The sequence below is a fragment of the Pelophylax lessonae genome (genome assembly GCF_965119305.1).
Source record: "Pelophylax lessonae genome assembly, chromosome: 8".
NCBI classification, from domain to species: Eukaryota; Metazoa; Chordata; class Amphibia; order Anura; family Ranidae; genus Pelophylax; species Pelophylax lessonae.
The window spans coordinates 296,849,877-296,872,974 of record NC_138775.1 but is presented as its reverse complement, the minus strand read 5'-3'; the positions used below and the strand labels follow the sequence as shown (position 1 = coordinate 296,872,974).

The window sequence follows — 23,098 nt, the reverse complement described above, 5'->3', positions numbered from 1 at the left end:
AAAATATTATTTTTCAATCACCAGTATGAAGAGTCCAAGTTGAGGATGGTGGACTCTCCCACAATTCCCATGGAAGTCGGGACAGGGTCTGCTAGGGGTATGGAAAGTGCCACTTGCATCAAACAAGCAGAAGCCCAGTGGAGAGGGCACCCAAATTATACCAAGTTGAGCAGAGTCATGTCACAAGCTACGTTCGGTATGATTCAAGCAGGAAAGCACCAAATAATAGGCAGGATCAAGATCAGGACCAAGCAAAGGTTGGTAACCTGCAGAGAGCGAGGTGTGATAGGCAAAATATTGGTTAGAAGTCAAAGCCTAGGCAACAGAGATGATCAGAAAACATAGGCAAGCAAGGATAATCCAGAACCAGGTCAGATAAAAACTGGGTCAATAATGGGGTAAAGCATAGGAAGGATAAGCAGGAATTCAGACTGGAAGATTAGAATCTGTGGTGGACACGCCCATACTACATTCGTGCCCAGGCCACTTAGTTGGGCTTCTATGCCCAGAAACCTACTCATTTATGTGCATTAGAGTTACGGCTGACATGATCATTCTGATGGTTGGCATGATGTTCCTGACAGTAGCAGCATACTTGTCAACTGTCCCTTTTTTCCTGGGACAGTCCCTGCAAATAGGAGCCTGTCCCAGGTAATTTATATTGTCCCTGGAAGCGCCTGGTAATCGGGCTGCCCATAAATGTTACGCAGAAGTAGTGCAGCTGAATGGGAGAATTATTCCAACTCTGCTACTGTGGCCTTAAGATTGAAATTCTCTTTTTAATTTCCTGTAATTCTCTCTATATTGAATAAACTCTATAATCAGATAAGTAGGCAAGATTAATTATGCAGAGTGGGTGGAGCTTTATGGAAGTGGGTGTGGTAATTGATAGTTGTGCTGCAAAGTGTCCCTGGAAAATTTTTTTAAATGTTGGCAACTATGTGTAACGCTCATGCGTTTTTTGTTAGTGAATGGATTTGCAGCTGCAGAATTGTTACACTCAGTAGTCGTGTAGAGATTCTGTTGAACAATATATCCAACTCTCAGGACTTCATCATCGTGCACAGCCTGGTTATGCAATATACATACACTCTATATGATGTTCCTGGAGTGATAGAATATATGATAGTATAGAGGTGAGAGACAGGCGATAGTATGGTGAGCACTCAGTAATAGTATTCAAGAGAGTGGTAGGTGATGGTAGTATGCAGATAGGTTCTAACAATCATGTATAGAAGATAGAGTAACCCAGTGCAAAGATAGTTGATGGTAGTCCCAAGAGCTCACAATCTATGCAGATGATAGGAGTAGCTTAGATAGAGATAGTCTTGATATATGCAGTAGATGATAGTGAAGTAAAGTTAGTAAGGGATCCCCTGTGGGGTACTTATCACTAGATAGTTAGCAGTAGCAAAGTCCAGTAGTAAGGAGTGATCCGGTAGCGAGATACGGGATCCGTAGCGAGGTTCCGGTTCAGTTCAGGTAAAGGGTATAGCTGGAAGCTCCGGCAGCACAAGACAAGGTAAGCATCAAGGCACATTGAACGAACACATGTGAGTGAAAGCTGGTGGTTTAAATAGCTGTTCAGTCCGGCACCTCATGATGATGTCAGCACTCTTAAAAAGAAACACACCTATATGTGCTTCATCTACCTAGGTAGATGGAACGCACCCGGAAATGATGTGATAGGAAGGCACTGAGAGTGCCAGGATCTTACACTATGTAGCAGACCCTTCTTAATTGTAGAAATGGGTCCAGGGAATTTAGGAACCAAGGTGATTGTAGGGATGACACCAATGTGTGGATGTCTATACCAGTGCAATAGGTTAGGAAAACCCAAAATCACATATGAGAGATCGATTAATCATTCCCCACCATTAACCAGATAATTAAAATGTACATGTGGATTTTTTTTTGGGATCATTACATCTATGTAAGCCAAAAATTGAAATGTTTTTATGCCCCGCTGTATTTTCTGCTTTTGTGTCCTTTATCTATGTTCAAATAAATTTTTTTTATTTTATGTCAGTCTTATTGTATCCTCTCTATGTCCACACAAATTCCACGGCTACCCAAGTTTGTTAGTGTAGTGATGTGATCATTTCTTTGCCCATCTTTCAAGTGTGTATTCCTGTTATGCAGTGTTTGTTTTTGCCCTTTGTCGATATGGTTGCTGTGCTCTCTTTCTCTCTCTGCAAGAAGTATGAGGTCATCAAAAAGGGCAGAGCAAGGATTTCTGGGTAAGACTGGGGAAAAGAGAGACATGAGGAGACACAGACATTTTCCTGCTGGAGAACAGACTGTAAGTGCTGTAACATCCCCTCACTGAGACACACTGAGACACTGCTAATGATTTCATTTTCCTGAGGAGAATATCTTATGTTGTATGGCTCACTGAATGTTATTTCAATACATGGACATTTAACCACTTAAGCCCCAGCCCTATTTCGGACACTTTTTGTTTACTTAGAACCCCCAAACATTATATATATTTTTTTAGCAAAGACTCTGGAGAATAAAATGTCGGTCATTGCAAAATTTTTTGTCACGCGGTATTTGCGCAGCGGTCTTTAAAATGCCATTTTTTTGGAAAAAATTAGAAAAATCACATTTCACTGCATTTAAAAAATACTAAAAAGTAAAGTTAGCCCATTTTTTTTGTATATTGTGAAAGATGATGTCACGCCGAGTAAATAGATACCCAACATGTTACGGTTTAAAATTGCACCCCCCCGTGGGATGGTGACAAACTACGGTTAATAGAGATCTCAATTGGCGACGCTTTAAATTTATTTAACGGTTACCAGCTTAGAGATAGAGTGTAACTCTTTTTTTGAAATTATTGCCCACGCTCTGGCAATCGCGGCGATACCTCACATGTGTGGTTTGAACAGCGATTTCATTCGCGGCTCGACTTGCGTATACGTTTTTTTTGTGCGCGAGCTAACGGTGACGGGGCGGCTACATTTTTTTTTTTCCTATTTATTTTTTATTTTTTTTTAACTTTATTACAGGTTTTTAAAAAAAAAAAAAAATCTGATCACTTTTATTGCTGTCACAAGCAATGTAAACATCCCTTGTGACACCAATATGTAGTGACAGGTACTCTTTATGGAGGGATCGAGGGTCTAAAAGACCCCAAACCCCTCCACTACACTTCCCTGTATGCAAAACGCCGAAAACTGCGTTTTTGCATACAGCCGTTTTTCAAATTTGCCACCTTTTGCAGCACAGTAACCCGGAAGTGACGTCATGGACGCCGCCTCCGGGTTACGTCATCGGAGACCCGATCAATGCCGTTTCCGGCATTCATCGGGACTCCATCCAGCCGGCGGACGTGACGGCTGGGTGCTCGGGGCTCCCGGTGGCAAAGTCACGGAAGGCGGCGGGAGGGGGGGGGGACGTCCCCTCCCGCTCACCCGGGTAACGATCGAGCGGCTCCCGAGCCGCTTCGGTCGTTACCGACGGAAAGCCGACCGTCGGCTTCAAACCACGGTACCGGGATGATGCCTCTAGCTAGAGGCATCATCCCGGTATAACCCCGCAAAGTTACCCGACGTATGGGTACGTTAGTATGCGGTAAGTGGTTAAATACTCTGCTGTGTGGATTACTGTCTATATGGATATGTTTTCTCAATTGGGATTTCCCTTGCTTATCACAAGCCCTGGTTGAGTGGAGGCACTGGCGCTTACTATAAATCCTGTCCTGATCACACAGATTATATAGACTCTGCTCCTAAATACTACACAGGTGGCGTCATCATACCCCAGTAGCCGCCAAGAGTGACCAAAATAGCGCTACATTAGACATGTACGTTATTTGGCCATTTTCAGCCCGTTTTAACCACTTTCCATCCACTGGAAATGGTACAAATGATTGCAAAGAAATCACCAAAAGCTAAGCAAAGATTGTGAGGTCGAAACTAGGCAATAAATTCGCGACTTCGACACTAATTTACTAGAAGATCAAATGAATAAACGTATAAAAAGTGACGGGAGGTTAGTCTACGGCAGGGGTCGGGAACCTATGGCTCGCGCGCCAGATGTGGCTCTTTTGATGGCTGCATCTGGCTCGCAGACAAATCTTTAATAAAGGGGGGCGTGTCCGGACGTGAGCCGCGCTGGACGTGTATTCCCAGAGCTCCGCCGCGTCTACCACTCAATCCAGTGCCATCTGCGTAGCTGTGCCCGGTGCCAAGGAGATTTCTGCACCCATCGAGGGTACACCTTTGCTGTCCAGTTTGTCTTGCAGTCTTGTCTGATGTTGTACCTATGATTTGAAGAAATAAACTCAAGTTTCCAAGTTCCTGGGTCTGGAAGTGCCACTTTTTCTTCATTTACACCTTGTGGGCTACCCACCCGCTACCCTCAGTTCATCTCTGGGTGACTGGATCGCTGCGCTATGGACCCCGCAGCCTACTCGCGGTACCGCCGCCAGCTCGTGTGCTGTGCATTGGAGGGCCTTGGCAATCACCGCCCGGGTAAGGAGACCTGCCATCCGCACCCATCGACGGTACAACTTGTGGGCTACCCACCGCTACCCTCAGTTCATCTCTGGATGACTGGATTTTTTACTTGTAAACAAAGTGTGTCCGAAAAAGTCCCGGTCAGAAAGTGGTTAGAGCAAATAATTATTTATTTATTGTGATCACCTGCGCCATCCTGTGGCCATAATGCAGTATTTTCATGAATCGCTCTACTTTTCACCTATGAAGATTTTTTGGTACTGTAGTTTGGCGCCATTCCACGAGCGTGCGCAATTTAAAAGCCTGACGTGTTAGGTATTTATTTACTCTTTCACATTTTACCAAATAAATTGGGGTATATATTGTGTTTTGTATTTTTTCATTAACCCCTTGCCTACCGGGCACTTAAACCCCCTTCCTGCCCCAGGCCAATTTTCAGCTTTCAGCGCTGTCGCACTTTGAATGACAATTGCGCGGCCATGCGACATTGTACCCAAATTGCATTTTTATTTTTTTATTTCAAACAAATAGAGCTTTCTTTTGGTGATATTTAATCACTATTGGGGTTTTTTTATTTTTTGATGAACAAACAAAAAACAAGACCGAAAATTTTCGAAAAAAAACCAAACAGTTTTTATAGTTGTTTATAAAATTTTGCAAACTGGTAATTTTCCTCCTTCGTTGATGGGCCTTGATGAGGCGCCACTGATGGGCACTGATAGGCATTGATAGGCTGCACTGATGGGCACTGATAAGCTGCACTGAAAGGCTGCACTGATGGGCACTGATAAGGCGGCACTGATGAGGCAGCACTGGTGGGCACTGGTAGGTGGCACTGATGGGTGCCACTGATGGGTGGCACTGATGGGCACTAATGGGCGGCATTGAAGGTCACTGGTAGGTGGCATTGATAGGTGGTACCAGTGGCGGCCCGTCCATTAGGGGTGCAGGGGCGCCGCCCCCCCCTATCCATGAGTCCGGCCCCCTAATCTACATGCAGGGCACCCAACGCATGGATAACAATGGGGTTTTTTTTTTTTTTTTTTGAAGCACGTGATTAGAGCCAGAAACTCTAATAGGCTTCAAAAAAGGGTGGGCTTGGGGCGCAGAGGGTGGGCTCGGGGCGCAGAGCACTGTGAATAAATATTCGCTATTGTCACATGTATCCTCCTCCTGGCCAATCAGGAAGCTGGTCCTGAGACCCATTTCCCAATTAGCTGAAAGGAGAAGCCATGCTATTGGCCAAGGAGGAGGAGGGAGGAAACGCAGGAGACTGAGGGGAAGCCGCCACCGCTGCTGCCTGCTCTCCACATGGTGAGTGAGTCGGTGACCCGGGGGAGGGGGTATGGTGTGCGGGCTGGTGTGGTTTGTCTGACGCCTCCCCCGCCCTGGCCCATGGAGCACCAGCCACCACTGGGTGGCACTCATGGGCACTAAGGTGGAACTGATGATGGGACATTGATTGGCACTGATAGGTGGCACTCATGGGCACTAATGGGTGGCACTGATGGGTGGCACTGATGGGCAATGATAGGCACTGGTAGGTGACACTGATAGGCAGCCCTTATGATGGGGCACTGGTTGGCACAGATAGGAGGCACTGGTGGGCATTGATAGGTGGCACTGACCTGCACTGGTAGGTGGTGCTGGTGGGCAGCACTGATGATGGGACACTGATTGGCACTGATAGGTGGCATTTATGGGCACTAATAGGTGGCACTGATGGGCAATGATGGGCACTGGTAGGTGACACTGATAGGCAGCACTGATAATGGGGCACTGATTGGCACTGATAGGTGGCACTGGTGGGCACTGATAGGTGGCACTGACCTGCACTGGTTGGTGGCGCTGGTGGGCACTGGTTGGCACTGGTAGGTGAAACTGATAGGTAGCACTGATTATGGGGAACTGATTGGCACTGATAGGTGGCACTTGTGGGCACTGATAGGTAGCACTGGTGAGCACTTATAGGTGGCACTGACCTGCACTGGTAGGTGGCGCTGGTGGACACTGGTTGGCACTGGTAGGTGGCACTGGTGGGCAGCACTGATTGGCACTGATAGGTGGCACTGACCTGCACCGGTTGGTGGCGCTGGTGGGCACTGGTTGGCACTGGTAGGTGGCACTGATAGGCAGCACTGATTATGGGGAACTGATTGGCACTGATAGGTGGCACTCGTGGGCACTGATAGGTGGCACTGGTGAGCACTGGTAGGTGGCGCTGGTGGACACTGGTTGGCACTGGTAGGTGGCACTGGTGGGTAGCACTGATGATGGAGCACTGATAGGTGGCACTGGTGGGCACTGACAGGTGGCACTGACCTGCACTAGTAGGTGGCACTGGTGGACACTGGTTGGCACTGGTAGGTGGCACTGGTGGGCAGCACTGATGATGGGGCACTGATTGGCACTGATAGGTGGCACTGGTGGGCACTGATAGGTGGCACTGGTGAGCACTGATAGGTGGCTCTGACCTGCACTGGTAGGTGGCGCTGGTGGACACTGGTTGGCACTGGTAGGTGGCACTGGTGGGCACAGATGCTCCTCTCCTCTTCGGGGACCTGGCAATGTAGGTCTGCACTGTAGCTGTTTTTCGGCTATAGCGCGGGCGGGAGGTGGTTAAAGTGTATTTTTACCCAAAACATTTGCACTGTGCAAAAACCATGTGACATAATGAATTACAATGATCTCCATTTTATTCTCTAGTGCCTCTGCTACAAAAAAATATTTAACGTTTGGGGGTTTTAGCAAAAAATACTGATTTTTACTTGCAACCAAAGAGAGTCAGAAAAAGTCCCGGTCAGCAAATAGTTAGAGCAAAAAATGATTTATTTGTTGTGATCACCAGCGCCATCCTGTGGCCATAAGGCCCCGTTCACATACAAGCGACGCTACTTCGCACCGCGTCCTCGGAGTTCATAACATTGAAGTCTATGGCGGTCGCCTCCTGGTCGCCCCAAAGAAGCTCCGGACCCTTTTTCTAAGTCGGAGCGACTTGTGTCGCTCCTATTAGAACGGGTCCGCAGCTTCCCTATGGGAGGCGACCTGTGAGGCGACCAGGTCGCCTCACAGGTCGCCCCAGTGTGAACGGGGACTAATGCGGCATTTTCATGAATCGCACTACTCTTTATGAATGAATAACATTCGACCTGGCGGGAAAATTGTCTTTTTTTATTTATATGTTTTAATTACATTTTTTTCGACAATACATGAAATGAAAAAAAGAAAAAAAAAAAAAGAAACAACAAATGACAAGTAAAATTAGGTTTATACCTCTATACATCTGTGTCAAATACCAGCTTTACTGCACCTTAAAGAGGAAGTAAACCCTCCTCTGACACTTGTACCTATAGGTAAGTCTATGATAAGGCTTACCTATAGGTACTGTAAATATCTCCTAATCATGTCCCGTTTAGGAGATATTTACCTTACATGCAGCCAGTGACGTCACTGGCGCATGCGCTCTGAAGGAACGGCCTCTGGTGCCGTTCCTTCAGAGCCCCGTGCCGTGACCATAGGCTCCTGCACGCGTGCGAGGGAGTGACGTCACCACGGCTCCGGCCAATCAGATGGCCGGATGCCGCGAACCCGGAAGACGGGCGACTGGACATGTCGCCCATCATACAGGTAAGCGGACGGCACGACGGGGGCTCGTTCTAAGGTAAGTATTTCATAATGAGCTAGTATGCAATGCATACTAGCTCATTATGTCTTTCTCTTTCAGGTCAAAAAAAAAAAAAAAATGTTTGTATGGGTTTACAACCTCTTTAACCACTTCCCGCCCGCCCTATAGCAGAATGACGGCGGGAATGTGGTTGTGTTATCCTGACCGGACGTCATATGACGGCGGCAGGATAACACAGCTCTGGGCGCCCCCCGCGGCGATCGGTGATGCGAGGTGTCAGTCTGACACCCTGCACCTCCGATCTCGGTAAAGAGTCTCTGGCGGAGGCTCTTTACCATGTGATCAGCCGTGTCCAATCACGGCTGGTCACATAGTAAATAGGAACAGCCGTTGATCGGCTTTCCTTAGTTCGTGCCTGACAGGCACGAGTAAAGGAGCGCCGATCGGCGGCTCCCCTGACAGGGGGGGGGGTCGGCACTGGTAATCAGATCATTGTGCAGACCCTCGGGGGGAGGGGGGGATGCCACTAGATCCACCAGGGATGCCCACTATGACCCCAGGGATGCCCACCATGACCCCAGGGATGCCCACTATGGCCACCAGGGCTCAGGGAGCCCCCCATTGCCCTCCCCATCAGTGCTGCCCTCTAGTGTCCTCCCTATCAGTGCTACCCACAAGTGCCCATCATTGCCATCCTTTAGTGTCGCCCACCAGTGCCCATTATTGCCCACCAGTGCCGCCTATCAGTGCCCATTAGTGCCCATCAGTGCCGCCCGTCAGTGCCGATCAGTGCCGCTCCATCAGTGCCCATCAGTGCCCACCAGTGCCGCCTATCAGTGCCCATTAGTGCCACCTATCAGTGCCCATCAGTGCCACCTATCAGTGTCCATCAATGCCGCCTATCAGTGCCCACCAATGCTGCATATCTGTGCTACCTATCAGTGCCTATCAGTGCCACATATCAGTGCCGCCTATCAGTGCCACCCCATCAGTGCCTCCTCATCAGTGCAGTCTCATCAGTGCTCATCAGTGCAGGAAAAAACGTATTTATTTACAAAATTGTATAACATAAACAAAAAAAATTTTTTTTTTTTTTCAAACTTTTCGGAGTTTTTTTATTTGTTTAGCAAAAAGTAAAAATCGCACAGGTGATCAAATACCACCAAAAGAAAGCTCTGTTTGTGGGGGGAAAATGACATACATTTGGTGTAGGTACAGTGTTGCATGACCGCGCAATTGTCATTCAAAATGCAACAGCACTAAAAGGGGAAAATTGGCCTGGGCGGGAAGGGAGGGAAGTGCCCGGTATTGAAGTGGTTAATAGTTCCTAAACCAAAAAAAAAAAAAAAAGGCGGGAAAATAGTCTAATAATATTTGCAGTTTCGCTGGGCTAACAAAAAATAATAGAGTGACCTAAACCTCTGAATAAACGGATATCGTTATTATAGGTAATTAGGTGTGGGTTCAAACATTGATTTATGGTGCAATAATTCTTCATGATCTGTGTCTGGGGGGGAGGGGTTAGGAAGGGGGCGTGTCCTTACATCCGTTATATACATTTATCACATGTTCGGGGAATGGTCCTTATAGCTGAATTGATCCATGAATATAAATATTTTCACAATAATGATTAAGAATCAATCATCAAATAAAAATAAGAGCAGGGGAGGAATTTACTAAAACTGAAGCAGACAGAATCTGGCGCCGCTATGCACCGCGACCAATCAGCTTCCATCTTCAGCGCGTTCAGTTAACCGCTTGCCGACCGCCCACAGTATATTTACTGCGGCAGTCAGCCCCTCCTGGGCAAAGCGATGTAGTACTACGTCACTCGCCCAGGAGCCTGTAGGGGGCGAGCGTGCGCCACCGGCGGCGCGCTCCCGCCCCCGCTCGTTCCCTGACATCCCCGATCGAGTGACCGGAGGCTCCGATGTTCGCCGGTCACTCGCGATCTCCCGCTGGAGAGGGAGAAAGGCAGGCGGCTGATGTAAACAAAGCCGCCTGTCATTCTCCCTGGTGTAACTGCAGAGATCATATGATCCTGCTATGTAGGATCGTATGTCTCTGTGGTTACATCACAAGCCACGCCCCTTTACAGTTAGAACCACGCCCCTAGGGACACACTTAACCCCTTGATCACCAATAAAGTTAACCCCTTCCGTGACAGTGCATATGTATAGCACTGATTACTGTAGTAATGTCACTGGTACCACCAAAAGTGTCAAAAATCTCAGTTAGGGGTCCGATCTGTACGCCGCAATGTCGCAGTCCCGTAAAAAAAAAATCGCAGATCGCCGCCATTACTAGTTAAAAAAAAAAACAATAAAAATGACAGAAATCTTTCCCGTAGTTAGTAAACGCAATAACTTTTGCGCAAACCAATCAAAATACGCTTATTGCGATTTTTTTCTTTTACCAAAAATATGTAGCAGAAAACAAATTGGCCAAAAATGTTAAAAAATTTAGATTTTTACATTTTTTGGGGGAATTTCATATAAAAAAATGTGAAAAATATTGTTATTTTTTTCAAAATTGTCGCTTTTTTTGGTTTATAGCGCAAAAAATAAAAATCGCACAGGTGATCAAATACCACCAAAAGAAAGCTCTGTTTGTGGGAAAAAAGGACATCAATTTCATTTGGGTACAGCGTCGCACGACCGCGCAATTGTCAGTTAAAGTCACGCAGTGCCGAATCGCAAGATAGGCCCTGGTCTTTGAGCAGCCAAATCCTCCGGGGCTTAAGCGGTTAAGGTTTGACAAGGAAAGATGGAAGCTGATTGGTCGCCGTGAACAGCGGCTCCAGATTCTGTCTGCTCCATTGTTAAATAAATGATTTTATGATATCTCTGAGGTCAGACGGGTTCATTTGATGGGGAGGGGGGGGGTCTTGTTTTTTTTTTTTTCTGTAGATTCGCCGCGGAGCAAAGAGCAGCGATTGAGAACTCAAATATTTGTCAGTGGCGTCCAAAATTCACCGCCGCTGGTTAATAATCTGCGCAGGGACCGTCCAATAGCTCAGGGATCTCACAGGCCCCGCCCACCTGTCAATAGGAAAACTCCGCCCCCACGTGTTCTGTCCTGAGGAGGGCAAAATGTCAGATTTGTAAAATGTTATTTTTCCGCACCAATATTCATACAACACAGCCGAGCCAGCGCCATATTATTCAGATTTCACATCTTATTACATGTGAGGAAATAAATCCATTGCGGGAATTACAGAGATCACCGCTCCCCCCTGACAACCCCCCCCTTATCTCATATTCTCCCCAGGAGGAAGGCACCATCTTTGTTCAGGCATCATTCAGGGTCACAGCCTACTTCCTGGGCTGAGATGTCGGATCAGAGACGACGCAGCCATCGAATTCCTGGTGCCTGAGCAGTTCTCAGCTGGGTTCACAAATGTCTGACACAGATCAGACCCTGCTGCAGCCTCTCACCTTGAGACTTGCTACAAAGTTACAATGTACAGTCTGATCACTGGGGGAGGGGAGACTGAGGAAATGCCTCCTCCTCCTTCTACAAAGTTATAATGTACAGTGTAAACACTGGGGGAGGGGAGACTGAGGAAATGCCTCCTCCTCCTTCTACAAAGTTACAATGTACAGTCGGATAACTGGGGGAGGGGCGACAGAGGAAATGCCTCCTCCCCCTTCTACAAAGTTACAATGTACAGTCTGATCACTGGGGGAGGGGAGACTGAGGAAATGCCTCCTTCTCCTTCTACAAAGTTACAATGTACAGCCTAATCAGGGGGGGAGGGGAGACTGAGGAAATGTCTCCTCCTCCTTCTACAAAGTTACAATGTACAGTCGGATCACTGGGGGAGGGGAGACTGAGGAAATGCCTCCTCCTTCTACAAAGTTACAATGTACAGTCTGATCACTGGGGGAGGGGAGACTGAGGAAATGTCTCCTCCTCCTTCTACAAAGTTACAATGTACAGTCTGATCACTGGGGGAGGGGAGACTGAGGAAATGTCTCCTCTCCCTTCTACAAAGTTACAATGTACAGTCTGATCACTGGGGGAGGGGAGACTGAGGAAATGCCTCCTCCTCCTTCTACAAAGTTACAATGTACAGTCGGATCACTGGGGGAGGGGCGACTGAGGAAATGCCTCCTCCCCCTTCTACAAAGTTACAATGTACAGTCTGATCACTGGGGGAGGGGAGACTGAGGAAATGCCTCCTCCTCCTTCTACAAAGTTACAATGTACAGTCGGATCACTGGGGGAGGGGCGACTGAGGAAATGCCTCCTCCCCCTTCTACAAAGTTACAATGTACAGTCTTATCACTGGGGGAGGGGAGACTGAGGAAATGTCTCCTCCTCCTTCTACAAAGTTACAATGTACAGTCTGATCACTGGGGGAGGGGAGACTGAGGAAATGCCTCCTCCTCCTTCTACAAAGTTACAATGTACAGTCTGATCACTGGGGGAGGGGAGACTGAGGAAATGCCTCCTCCTCCTTCTACAAAGTTACAATGTACAGTCTGATCACTGGGGGAGGGGAGACTGAGGAAATGCTTCCTCCTGCCTGCAGCAGACTGATGTCATCATCTCAGCTTAGGCGGAGTCACTGACTGGAGAAGAAGGCGGGCTCTCTAATGATAAAAGGCGGAGCTTCTCTGTTATTAGTGGATCTGGTGACTTGTCGGCATTTTGTATCCATTCTACAATAAATTGTAATCTGTAGATCTCTAGGCCCCGCCCCATTTTTCCCAATACTCTGAATTCATTTCAGGGCGGAGGACTCTGGGGGGAGGAGTACCGAGGCCGGGTGCTGGGGTGATTTTCAGGCCCCCCGCTGGCCCCTCCCACCAGCCATGATCTGCCTGCATTGCATAGAGAAGCACAGAGAGCCAGTGATGACATCACTAGGTATAAAATAAGACCCCTCCCACCAGCCATGTTCTACCTGCATTGCATAGAGAAGCACAGAGACTCGGTCATGACATGATTGGGTGTAAAATAAAGTTGTGATGCAAATAGAAAGGTTTTATTTAATAACGTTTTTAGCATCTTGATGATTGGGGGAGGGGGAGGGGGAACCATGGAAGGCGAAATACAAGCAAATTAGACTTCACCTTTACCAGTCTGGAAGGAGGAGACCTCATGTATAAAGGAGCTCCCATTCTTATCACACAGACATTTTAAAGGACCCCAACCAACCCCCCCCCCCCCACACCACTACCAATCCCCCCCCCACCACACCACCCCACCACATGCACACCCTCAGGGAGGAGCAGCGAGAAAAGTCCCAAAAACATTCCATGTGTACCTTGTACAGAGGAGGAGAGCAGGGGGGTGAGCTGGGGGAGGGGATGAGTGGGGGGGGGGGGTGGAGGTACAAGGACACTCTGGAGGGGAGGGTGGACATCATATTGGATTCTCATTCACCCGGATCGCCCACTGACTGATTTCCTGATTTTCCCTCACATTGGGACCCATTTACTAAAGTGGATTAGGAAGAGCAGAGATAACTCATCAGGGTAAGCGTGTGGATGGACATAGAGAAGGTGTGAGTGTCCTATGTGTACTGTCTGCAGTCTCTGACCCTCTCCTGTACTATGTCTGCAGTCTCTGACCCTCTCCTGTACTATGTCTGCAGTCTCTGACCATCTCCTGTACTATGTCTGCAGTCTGCGGTCTCTGACCATCCTCTCTAGTATGTCTGCAGTCTCTGACCATCTCCTGTACCATGTCTGCAGTCTCTGACCGTCTCCTGTACTATGTCTGCAGTCTCTGACCATCTCCTGTACTATGTCTGCAGTCTCTGACCATCTCCTGTACTATGTCTGCAGTCTCTGACCATCTCCTGTAGTATGTCTGCAGTCTCTGACCCTCTCCTGTACTATGTCTGCAGTCTCTGACCATCTCCTGTACTATGTCTGCAGTCTGCGGTCTCTGACCATCCTCTCTAGTATGTCTGCAGTCTCTGACCATCTCCTGTACTATGTCTGCAGTCTCTGACCATCTCCTGTACCATGTCTGCAGTCTCTGACCGTCTCCTGTACTATGTCTGCAGTCTCTGACCATCTCCTGTACTATGTCTGCAGTCTCTGACCATCTCCTGTAGTATGTCTGCAGTCTCTGACCATCTCCTGTAGTATGTCTGCAGTCTCTGACCGCCTGCTGTAGTATGTCTGCAGTCTCTAACCATCAACTTTAGTATGTCTGCAGTCTCTGACCGCCTCCTGTAGTATGTCTGCAGTCTCTGACCATCAACTTTAGTATGTCTGCAGTCTCTAACCATCAACTTTAGTATGTCTGCAGTTTCTGACCGCCTCCTGTACTATGTCTGCAGTCTCTGACTGTCTCCTGTACTATGTCTGCAGTCTCTGACCGTCTCCTGTACTATGTCTGCAGTCTCTGACCGTCTCCTGTACTATGTCTGCAGTCTCTGACCATCTCCTGTAGTATATCTGCAGTCTCTGACTATCTCCAGTAGCATGTCTGCAGTCTCTGACCCTCTCCTGTATTATGTCTGCAGTCTCTGACCGCCTCCTGTAGTATGTCTGCAGTCTCTGACCATCTCCTGTAGTATGTTTGCGGTCTCTGACCATCTCCTGTACTATGTCTGCAGTCTCTGACCGCCTCCTGTAGTATGTCTGCAGTCTCTGACCATCTCCTGTACTATGTCTGCAGTCTCTGACCATCTCCTTTAGTATGTCTGCAGTCTCTGACCGTCTCCTTTACTATGTCTGCAGTCTCTGACCATCTCCTGTAGTATATCTGCAGTCTCTGATCATCTCCTGTAGCATGTCTGCAGTCTCTGACCCTCTCCTGTATTATGTCTGCAGTCTCTGACCGCCTCCTGTAGTATGTCTGCAGTCTCTGACCATCTTCTGTAGTATGTTCGCAGTCTCTGACCATCTCCTGTACTATGTCTGCAGTCTCTGACCATCTCCTTTAGTATGTCTGCAGTCTCTGACCGTCTCCTTTACTATGTCTGCAGTCTCTGACCATCTCCTGTAGTATATCTGCAGTCTCTGATCATCTCCTGTAGCATGTCTGCAGTCTCTGACCCTCTCCTGTATTATGTCTGCAGTCTCTCACCGCCTCCTGTAGTATGTCTGCAGTCTCTGACCATCTTCTGTAGTATGTTCGCAGTCTCTGACCATCTCCTGTAGTATGTCTGCAGTCTCTGACCATCTTCTGTAATATGTCTGCAGTCTCTGACCGTCTCCTGTACCATGTCTGCAGTCTCTGACCGTCTCCTCTACTATGTCTGCAGTCTCTGACCATCTCCTGTACTATGCCTGCAGTCTCTGACAGTCTCCTGTACCATGTCTGCAGTCTCTGATCATCTCCTGTACTATGTATGCAGTCTCTGACCACCTCCTGTAGTATGTCTGCAGTCTCTGACCACCTCCTGTACTATGTCGGCAGTCTCTGACCGTCTCCTTTACTATGTCTGCAGTCTCTTACCATCTCCTGTAGTATGTCTGCAGTCTCTGACTATCTCCAGTAGCATGTCTGCAGTCTCTGACCCTCTCCTGTATTATGTCTGCAGTCTCTGACCGCCTCCTGTAGTATGTCTGCAGTCTCTGACCATCTTCTGTAGTATGTTCGCAGTCTCTGACCATCTCCTGTAGTATGTTTGCGGTCTCTGACCATCTCCTGTACTATGTATGCAGTCTCTAACCATCTCCTTTAATATGTCTGCAGTCTCTGACCACCTCCTGTACTATGTCTGCAGTCTCTGATCATCTTCTGTAATATGTCTGCAGTCTCTGACCGTCTCCTTAACTATGTCTGCAGTCTCTGACCGTCTCCTTAACTATGTCTGCAGTCTCTGACCGTCTCCTGTACTATGTCTGCAGTCTCTGACCATCTTCTGTAATATGTCTGCAGTCTCTGACCATCTCCTGTACTATGTCTGCAGTCTCTGACCGCCTCCTGTACTATGCCTGCAGTCTCTGACCATCTCCTGTACTATGCCTGCAGTCTCTGACAGTCTCCTGTACCATGTCTGCAGTCTCTGATCATCTCCTGTACTATGTATGCTGTCTCTAACCATCTCCTTTAATATGTCTGCAGTCTCTGACCACTTCCTGTACTATGTCTGCAGTCTCTGACCGTCTCGTTTACTATGTCTGCAGTCTCTGACCATCTTCTGTACTAATTCTGCAGTCTCTGACCATCTCCTGTAGTATGTCTGCAGTCTCTGACCATCTCCTGTACTATGTCTGCAGTCTCTGACCACCCCCTGTACTATGTCTGCAGTCTCTGACCATCTCCTGTACTATGTCTGCAGTCTCTGACCGTCTCCTGTACTATGTCTGCAGTCTCTGACTGTCTCCTGTACCATGTCTGCAGTCTCTGACCCTCTCCTGTACTATGTCTGCAGTCTCTGACCATCTCCTGTACTCTGTCTGCAGTCTCTGACCATCTCCTGTAGTATGTCTGCAGTCTCTGACCGTCTCCTGTACTATGTCTGCAGTCTCTGACCGTCTCCTGTACTATGTCTGCAGTCTCTGACCCTCTCCTGTACTATGTCTGCAGTCTCTGACCATCTCCTGTACTATGTCTGCAGTCTCTGACCATCTCCTGTACCATGTCTGCAGTCTCTGACCGTCTCCTGTACTATGTCTGCAGTCTCTGACCCTCTCCTGTACTATGTCTGCAGTCTCTGACCCTCTCCTGTACTATGTCTGCAGTCTCTGACCATCTCCTGTACTATGTCTGCAGTCTCTGACCATCTCCTGTACCATGTCTGCAGCCTCTGACCATCTCTTGTTGCATGTCTGCAGTCTCTAACCATCACTTGCATGTCGGCAGTCTCTGACTTCTTTCTGTAGCATTACATTCACTAAGTATTATATGTGGCTCTCCGGTGATCTCACTTGAGGCCTCCAATATCCGGGGATTGGACCTCGATTGCTATAAAACTATCAGTAACAGCTTGGAAATGGGAAACACTGAAATGTGATTGCGTCACGCTAAACCGCATAGCAAAAACTGCGCACACCGAGCTGTCATACAGGAATCTCCTCATCTCATATACAAGTATTTAGAATTCTATAGAAATATTTGTGATCTGTATTCAGAATATCAGTATGCCGAATCTCGTATGTTCACCAGTGCGTTTCCTGCACGTGTATGAAATCTGCACACGAGCGTCCCAATATAGCACATGGTTCACTCAGACTTTTTACATTTTTTTGTATGATTCACATCTATATTTGCCATCTGTTACAATTTGTATTTACTAAATATTTAGTATAGAAAACAGAAACGTGTCTATAGACTGCTACTGACCCACCAGACTATATACAATGTGTGAGACAAAATTAAAACAGCGCTCAACACCTAAAGTGTTAGAAAAATGTGAAGTGTGTTATGCAGCTGCTGTGCATCCAAAACAATATTGGAAAAAGTGTGTTACCATATTAAAACAGCGCTAGCATGAAAATATGATAAATATACCAATATACAAATAAAAGCAATACATTAATATATTGAGTAATCCTTTAAACCTATAAACGTATAAAAGTCCTTGGTAAATATAGTGACTCTTAAAGTGCTTAGGTGCGGATCCTTATTCCTGGTGCAAAATATAATTAAGGTGCTCGGGTGCAAAAACGTCCAACAAATTGGTGCTCTTGTGATTGGCCCTCCAGGTCCCCTACTCACCACAATGTAGATATATCAGTTCAGCGCATGTAGTGGTATAGCGACTTGAGATATATAGGCTCCAGTATTGGTTCCAAGTGCCCTTGATGGGATCGCTCCGATAGGCGGTGATCGTATAGCCAGGATATGTAATAAAAAGAGGGGCCAATAGTGTAATACGTACTGGTATTTATTTCCCAAAAATTACATGCTATACTTACAGACAAAAGGTATTAAAAGCAAATTGATACAGGTCGGAATGCCGCAGCGGCGTGTGTTCCACGGAATCCAGGAAGCCGGACCGGAAGTAACGATGCGTGGTTCGTGCGCCGATACAATGTATCAATCAAGGAGAAGACGAAGAACAGATTCATGTGTTATAAGAATTTAGGAGAAGAGGAAGAAGAGAAAAAAGGAAAAGGGGGGGGGGTGGAGTTTCAGGTTTTTGGTATATTTTTTGTGTTTGTATTTGAACCTCGGATGAGGACATTTTTCATGTGCAGATATTTTATTTTGATATCATTTGTTTCTATTTTTCTTTTTGATTGATACATTGTATAGAGCGGGGCTCTCCAAACTTTAAGAGCTGGTTCACACTACCACTACCAGAAAGTCGCCCCGTGACTTGAAGAGACTTGTTTAGAGACTTGTTTAGAGACTTGTTTAGAGACTTGTTTAGAGACTTGTTTAGAGACTTGGAAGAGACTTGTGCACTACTTTGAAGAGACAGGCGACTTTGTCTGTGGGGAATGCCTGGCTAATCTCTTTCTTCTTCCTGGAAAGTCTGATAAGTCGTGTCAATTAAGATAAGGAGGCGACTCCCATTGAAGTATATGGGACAGTCGGATCACAGGTCGCCTCAAAGTAGTACAGGACCCTTTTCTGAAGTCGGAGCGACTTCAGTAGTGCCAATTAAGACGGCACTGATTGATTAACATTGCTTTTGTTATGTCAAGCTACCTGGGGCAACACAAGTTGCCTCACAAGTCGCGCTAGTGTGAATGGGCTCTAATAAAGTTTCCTGTCCTTCAGACTTTAGGGGGGCGGACTGCAGGCAGGCTTCAAACTTGAGGTTGGCGGACTATGGGCAGACTTCAGATTTTAGGGGGGCGGACTACGGGCAGACTTTAGGGGGGCGGACTACGGGCAGACTTTAGGGGGGCGGACTATGGGCAGACTGCAGATTTTAGGGGGGCGGACTGTGGGCAGACTTCAGACTTTAGGGGGGTGGACTGCTGGCAGACTTCAGACTTTAGGGGGGCGAACTCTGGGCAGACTTTAGGGGGCGGACTATGGGCAGACTTTAGGGGGGCAGATTTTGGGCAGACTTCAGACTTTAGGGGGCGGACTGCGGGCAGACTTCAGACTTTAGGGGGGCGGACTGTGGGCAGACTTCAGACTTTAGGGGGGCGGACTGCTGGCAGACTTCAGACTTTAGGGGGGCGAACTGTGGGCAGACTTTAGGGGGCGGACTATGGGCTGACTTTAGGGGGGCAGATTTTGGGCAGACTTCAGACTTTAGGGGGGCAGACTGCGGGCAGACTTCAGACTTTAGGGGGGTGGACTGTGGGCAGACTTAAGACTTTAGGGGGGGGGCGGACTATGGGCAGACTTTAGGGGGGCAGATTTTGGGCAGACTTCAGACTTTAGGGGGGTGGACTTTGGCCAGCGGGATTAGAAAATTTTTCTGGAATCAGGGGAAGTAAACAGTGCCCCCTTTTTTGGTATTAGGGAAGGAATAGTGCCCACCATTGCTGGTGTCAGTGGGCGAAATGGCACCTCCTTTGTTGATGTCAGTGGCAGGAACTGTGCCCCATTTTTGTAGTCAGAGAGCAAAATCGTGTCTCATATCAATGGGATGAATAGTGTCCTCAAGGGACAGATAAAGGCAACCAAAGGGCCGCATCTGAGACAGCTGGTTTAGAGCATCGCTGGGTTCATAACAGTCTATAGATGGGTTTTACGTTTCTTATATTATTGTGTTTTTTTCTGGCAGACTAGTTTTGGAAGATTTGGAGATTATATTTTACATTGTCCACTATAACAATATTAAAATGGTGGGAAGACCTGGAAACTCAGCACAGGGATGGTGGGAACCCCTCATAATGGGCACAGCAGGTGTACAGACCCGGGAACTCAGCACAGGGATGGTGGGAACCCCTCATAATAGGCACAGCAGGTGTACAGACCTGGAAACTCAGCACAGGGATGGTGGGAACCCTTCATAATGGGCACAGCAGGTGTACAGACCTGGGAACTCAGCACAGAGATGGTGGGAACCCCTCATAATGGGCACAGCGGGTGTACAGACCCGGGAACTCAGCACAGGGAGGGGGGGAACCCCTCGGATGCTTTGAATGACTAATGACAATGTTCTCTTTGTGATGACTGAATCCCATTTTCTTTATTGCAGAGATGGAGGGAGCGTCTCTTTTTCTCATCACCCTCCTGGGTCTCTCAGGTTTGGTTTCCTCAGCAGATAATCAGACGACAATCTGTAAGCCGGCTCCCCGGTGGGCCATCGGGAGTGAAGTGCCCATGCTACTCTCTTATGGACAGGTCACGGTGGTCGCTCTCCTACAGGCCAGCTGTGGCTTCTGCCTTGTACAGGCTGCAAAGTAAGTCACTTCCACATGAGAGGAGCAGGAATGGACAGAAAGGAACAGTTCTATGTCAGTTTGAACCTCTGACACCGGCTAACTACTGGGTAGCCCCTTGTACTGTAAAATTATAGGGGCAGCCAAGTATGCAGTTAAGGAGGTTTGAGGTCATTCCATCTTCACTGGATGCATGCTTGTCTTATGCTTGTGTACTGAGGTGATCAGTGACAGCCTCCATGCTTCCAGGTTCAGGTTGGGGAGCCCCTCCCCATCCGATACTCTTCCCCACTGTTCCCCCTTATTTATTTTCTATACCTTTTTCCCTGTTGCCTGTCCATGTGATGAGCACTTTTTGTCCCAGTGCTGCAGTATGGGAAGACATGAGAGCGCCATTATCTGCCGCACTGTACTGTGAGCCCAGGTCGACAAGATTATGCCCCCCCTGAGGGGGCATGTCCATGACAGCCTGGGGGGCATGTCCATGATAGCCTGGGGGGGCATGTCTATGATAGCCTGGGGGGGCATGTCTATGATAGCCTGGGGGGGCATGTCTATGATAGCCTGTGCTCACACCACTGTGCTGTGTACCCAGGCCGACCAGACAACGCCCCCCCTGGGGGGGGGGGGGCATGTCCATGACAGCCTGGGCTCACAGCATTGTACTGTGTGCCCAGGATTTCCCCCCCCCCCCCCCCCGGGGGCATGCCTATGACAGCCTGGGGGGCATGTTGGTGACAGCCTGGGGGGCGTGCCAAACTGCCCATGACAGCCGGGCCTCACAGGAAGTGGGTTGAATGACCTTTGATGTCTTCATTAGTCCTTCACAATCTGAGAGCATCCTATTATTTAAAAAAAAAAAAAACACTTTTTTAATTAAAAGATAAGAAAACAGTAAAGTTAGCCCAATTTTTTTCCATAATGTGAAAGATAATGTTACGCCGAGTCAATAGATACCCAACATGTCACGCTTCAAAATTGCGCACGCTCGTGGAATAGCGACAAACATTGGTACTTAAAAATCCCCATAGGCGACATTTTAAAAATTACTACAGGCTACCAATTTAGAGTTACATAGGAGGTCCAGGGCTAGAATTATTGCTCTCACTCTAACCATCGTGACGATACCTCACATGTGTGGTTTTGAACACCGTTTACATATGTGGGCGCGACTTGCGTATGCGTTCACTTCTGCGCGCGGGCTAACGGGGACGGGGCGCTTTAATTTTTTTTTTTCCTATTTATTTTATCTTTTCATTTTTTTTCGTTTTACACTGTTTTTTTAAAAAAAAAAAAAAAAAGTTTTGATCACTTTTATTCCTATTACAAGGAATGTAAACATCCCTTGTAATAGAAATAAGCAGGACAGGACCTCTTTATTGTGAGATCCGGGGGTCAGAAAGACCTCACACCTCACATCTACACTAAAAAAGTAAAAAAAAAAGGGTTATTTTGTTTCATCTTGAAAAAACTGAGCTCTTTAAATCCGTTGCTAGGAAGTGACGTATGACGTCGCTCCGGTCCTCCAAGGCCATAGAGTGGAGTGGGGGCCATCTTGCCATCACCTGTCTCACTGCCTGCGGGGATTGTTTTCCCCACTGCCAGCGGGTCCGGTAAGCGGGGAAAACGACTGGAAAGCGGTGGGGGGGGGGGGGCACCTCTCCCGCCTCCATAAGGGTGATCCCGTGGTGAAGCCACCGCTGAGACCATCCTTATGTCAAAGCAGACCGCCCGCTTTTTAAAAAAATACCGGGGTTATGGCAGCTATCTGCTGCCATAACCCCGGTATTTAACGTCAAAGTACCAACGTAAAACTGCGGCGGGCGGTCCGGAAGTGGTTAAGGGAAAAGATACCAAACATGCAAAACGATGAAAGGCTACAGAACCCCAAATTGTCCATAAGTGACGCTTTAAAAGCCTTTACAGGTCATCACTTTAAAGTAAAGATTTCTCAGTAAATCTAAAGCATTCTCTGATTGGACGAGATGGGGATTGTGATGTTCCGGTCCCACCTTTCCCTCTTGTCCAATCAGACAACTAGAGTTTGCAAACATTGATCATAGCAGATGAGTAGACTATTTGTAACAATTTAAATGTCTCTTTCAGCATGGGCCCGCTACGTGACAAGCTGACCAATCAGGGGCTTACCAACATCAGCTACATCATTGTCAATGACCAGAGCTCCCTCTCCAGGATTCGGTACTCCAAACTGGCAGAAAAGGCACCAGCAGGGGTCCCCGTATACGAGCAGTTACCCCAACAGGAGGATGTGTGGGAGATTCTGGATGGAAATAAGGACGACTTCCTCATCTATGACAGGTGAATGGTGACTCCAGGACACACAGCCGTGGTACACACAGAGCCACAGTAGACGGTCAGAGACTGCTGACATGGTACAGGAGATGGTCAGAGACTGCAGACATAGAACAGGAGATGGTCAGAGACTGCTGACATAGAACAGGAGATGGTCAGAGACTGCAGAAATAGTACAGGAGATGGTCAGAAACTGCAGACTGCAGACATAGTACAGGAGACAGTCAGAAACTGCAGACATATTACAGGACAGGAGATGGTCAGAGACTGCAGGCATATTACAGGAAATGGTTAGAGACTGCAGACATAGTACAGGAGATGGTCAGAGAATGCCTACAAAAAAAAAAGGAGATGGTCAGAGACTGCAGACATAGTACAGGAGATGGTCAGAGACTTCAGACATAGTATCAGAGATGGTGAGAGACTGCACAGATAGTACAGGAGATGGTCATAGACTGCATACATTAAACAGGAGACATCAGAGA

At 47.6% G+C, this 23,098-nt stretch overlaps 1 protein-coding gene across 2 annotated transcripts in view; it reads left to right on the top strand.

The window, feature by feature from the left end:
• Positions 1-13,515: 13,515 nt before the first annotated feature.
• Positions 13,516-23,098, top strand: part of LOC309561384 (selenoprotein Pb-like) — a 23,301-nt gene continuing 13,718 nt past the window's right edge. For both annotated transcript variants that reach the window (XM_082265267.1, XM_082265266.1), the window contains exons 1-3: positions 13,516-13,577; positions 20,117-20,321; positions 22,407-22,619. In XM_082265267.1, the coding sequence (XP_082121393.1) occupies positions 20,119-20,321; positions 22,407-22,619 (416 nt within the window). In that variant the 5' untranslated portion in view covers positions 13,516-13,577; positions 20,117-20,118. The remainder of the gene's footprint in view (positions 13,578-20,116; positions 20,322-22,406; positions 22,620-23,098) is intronic.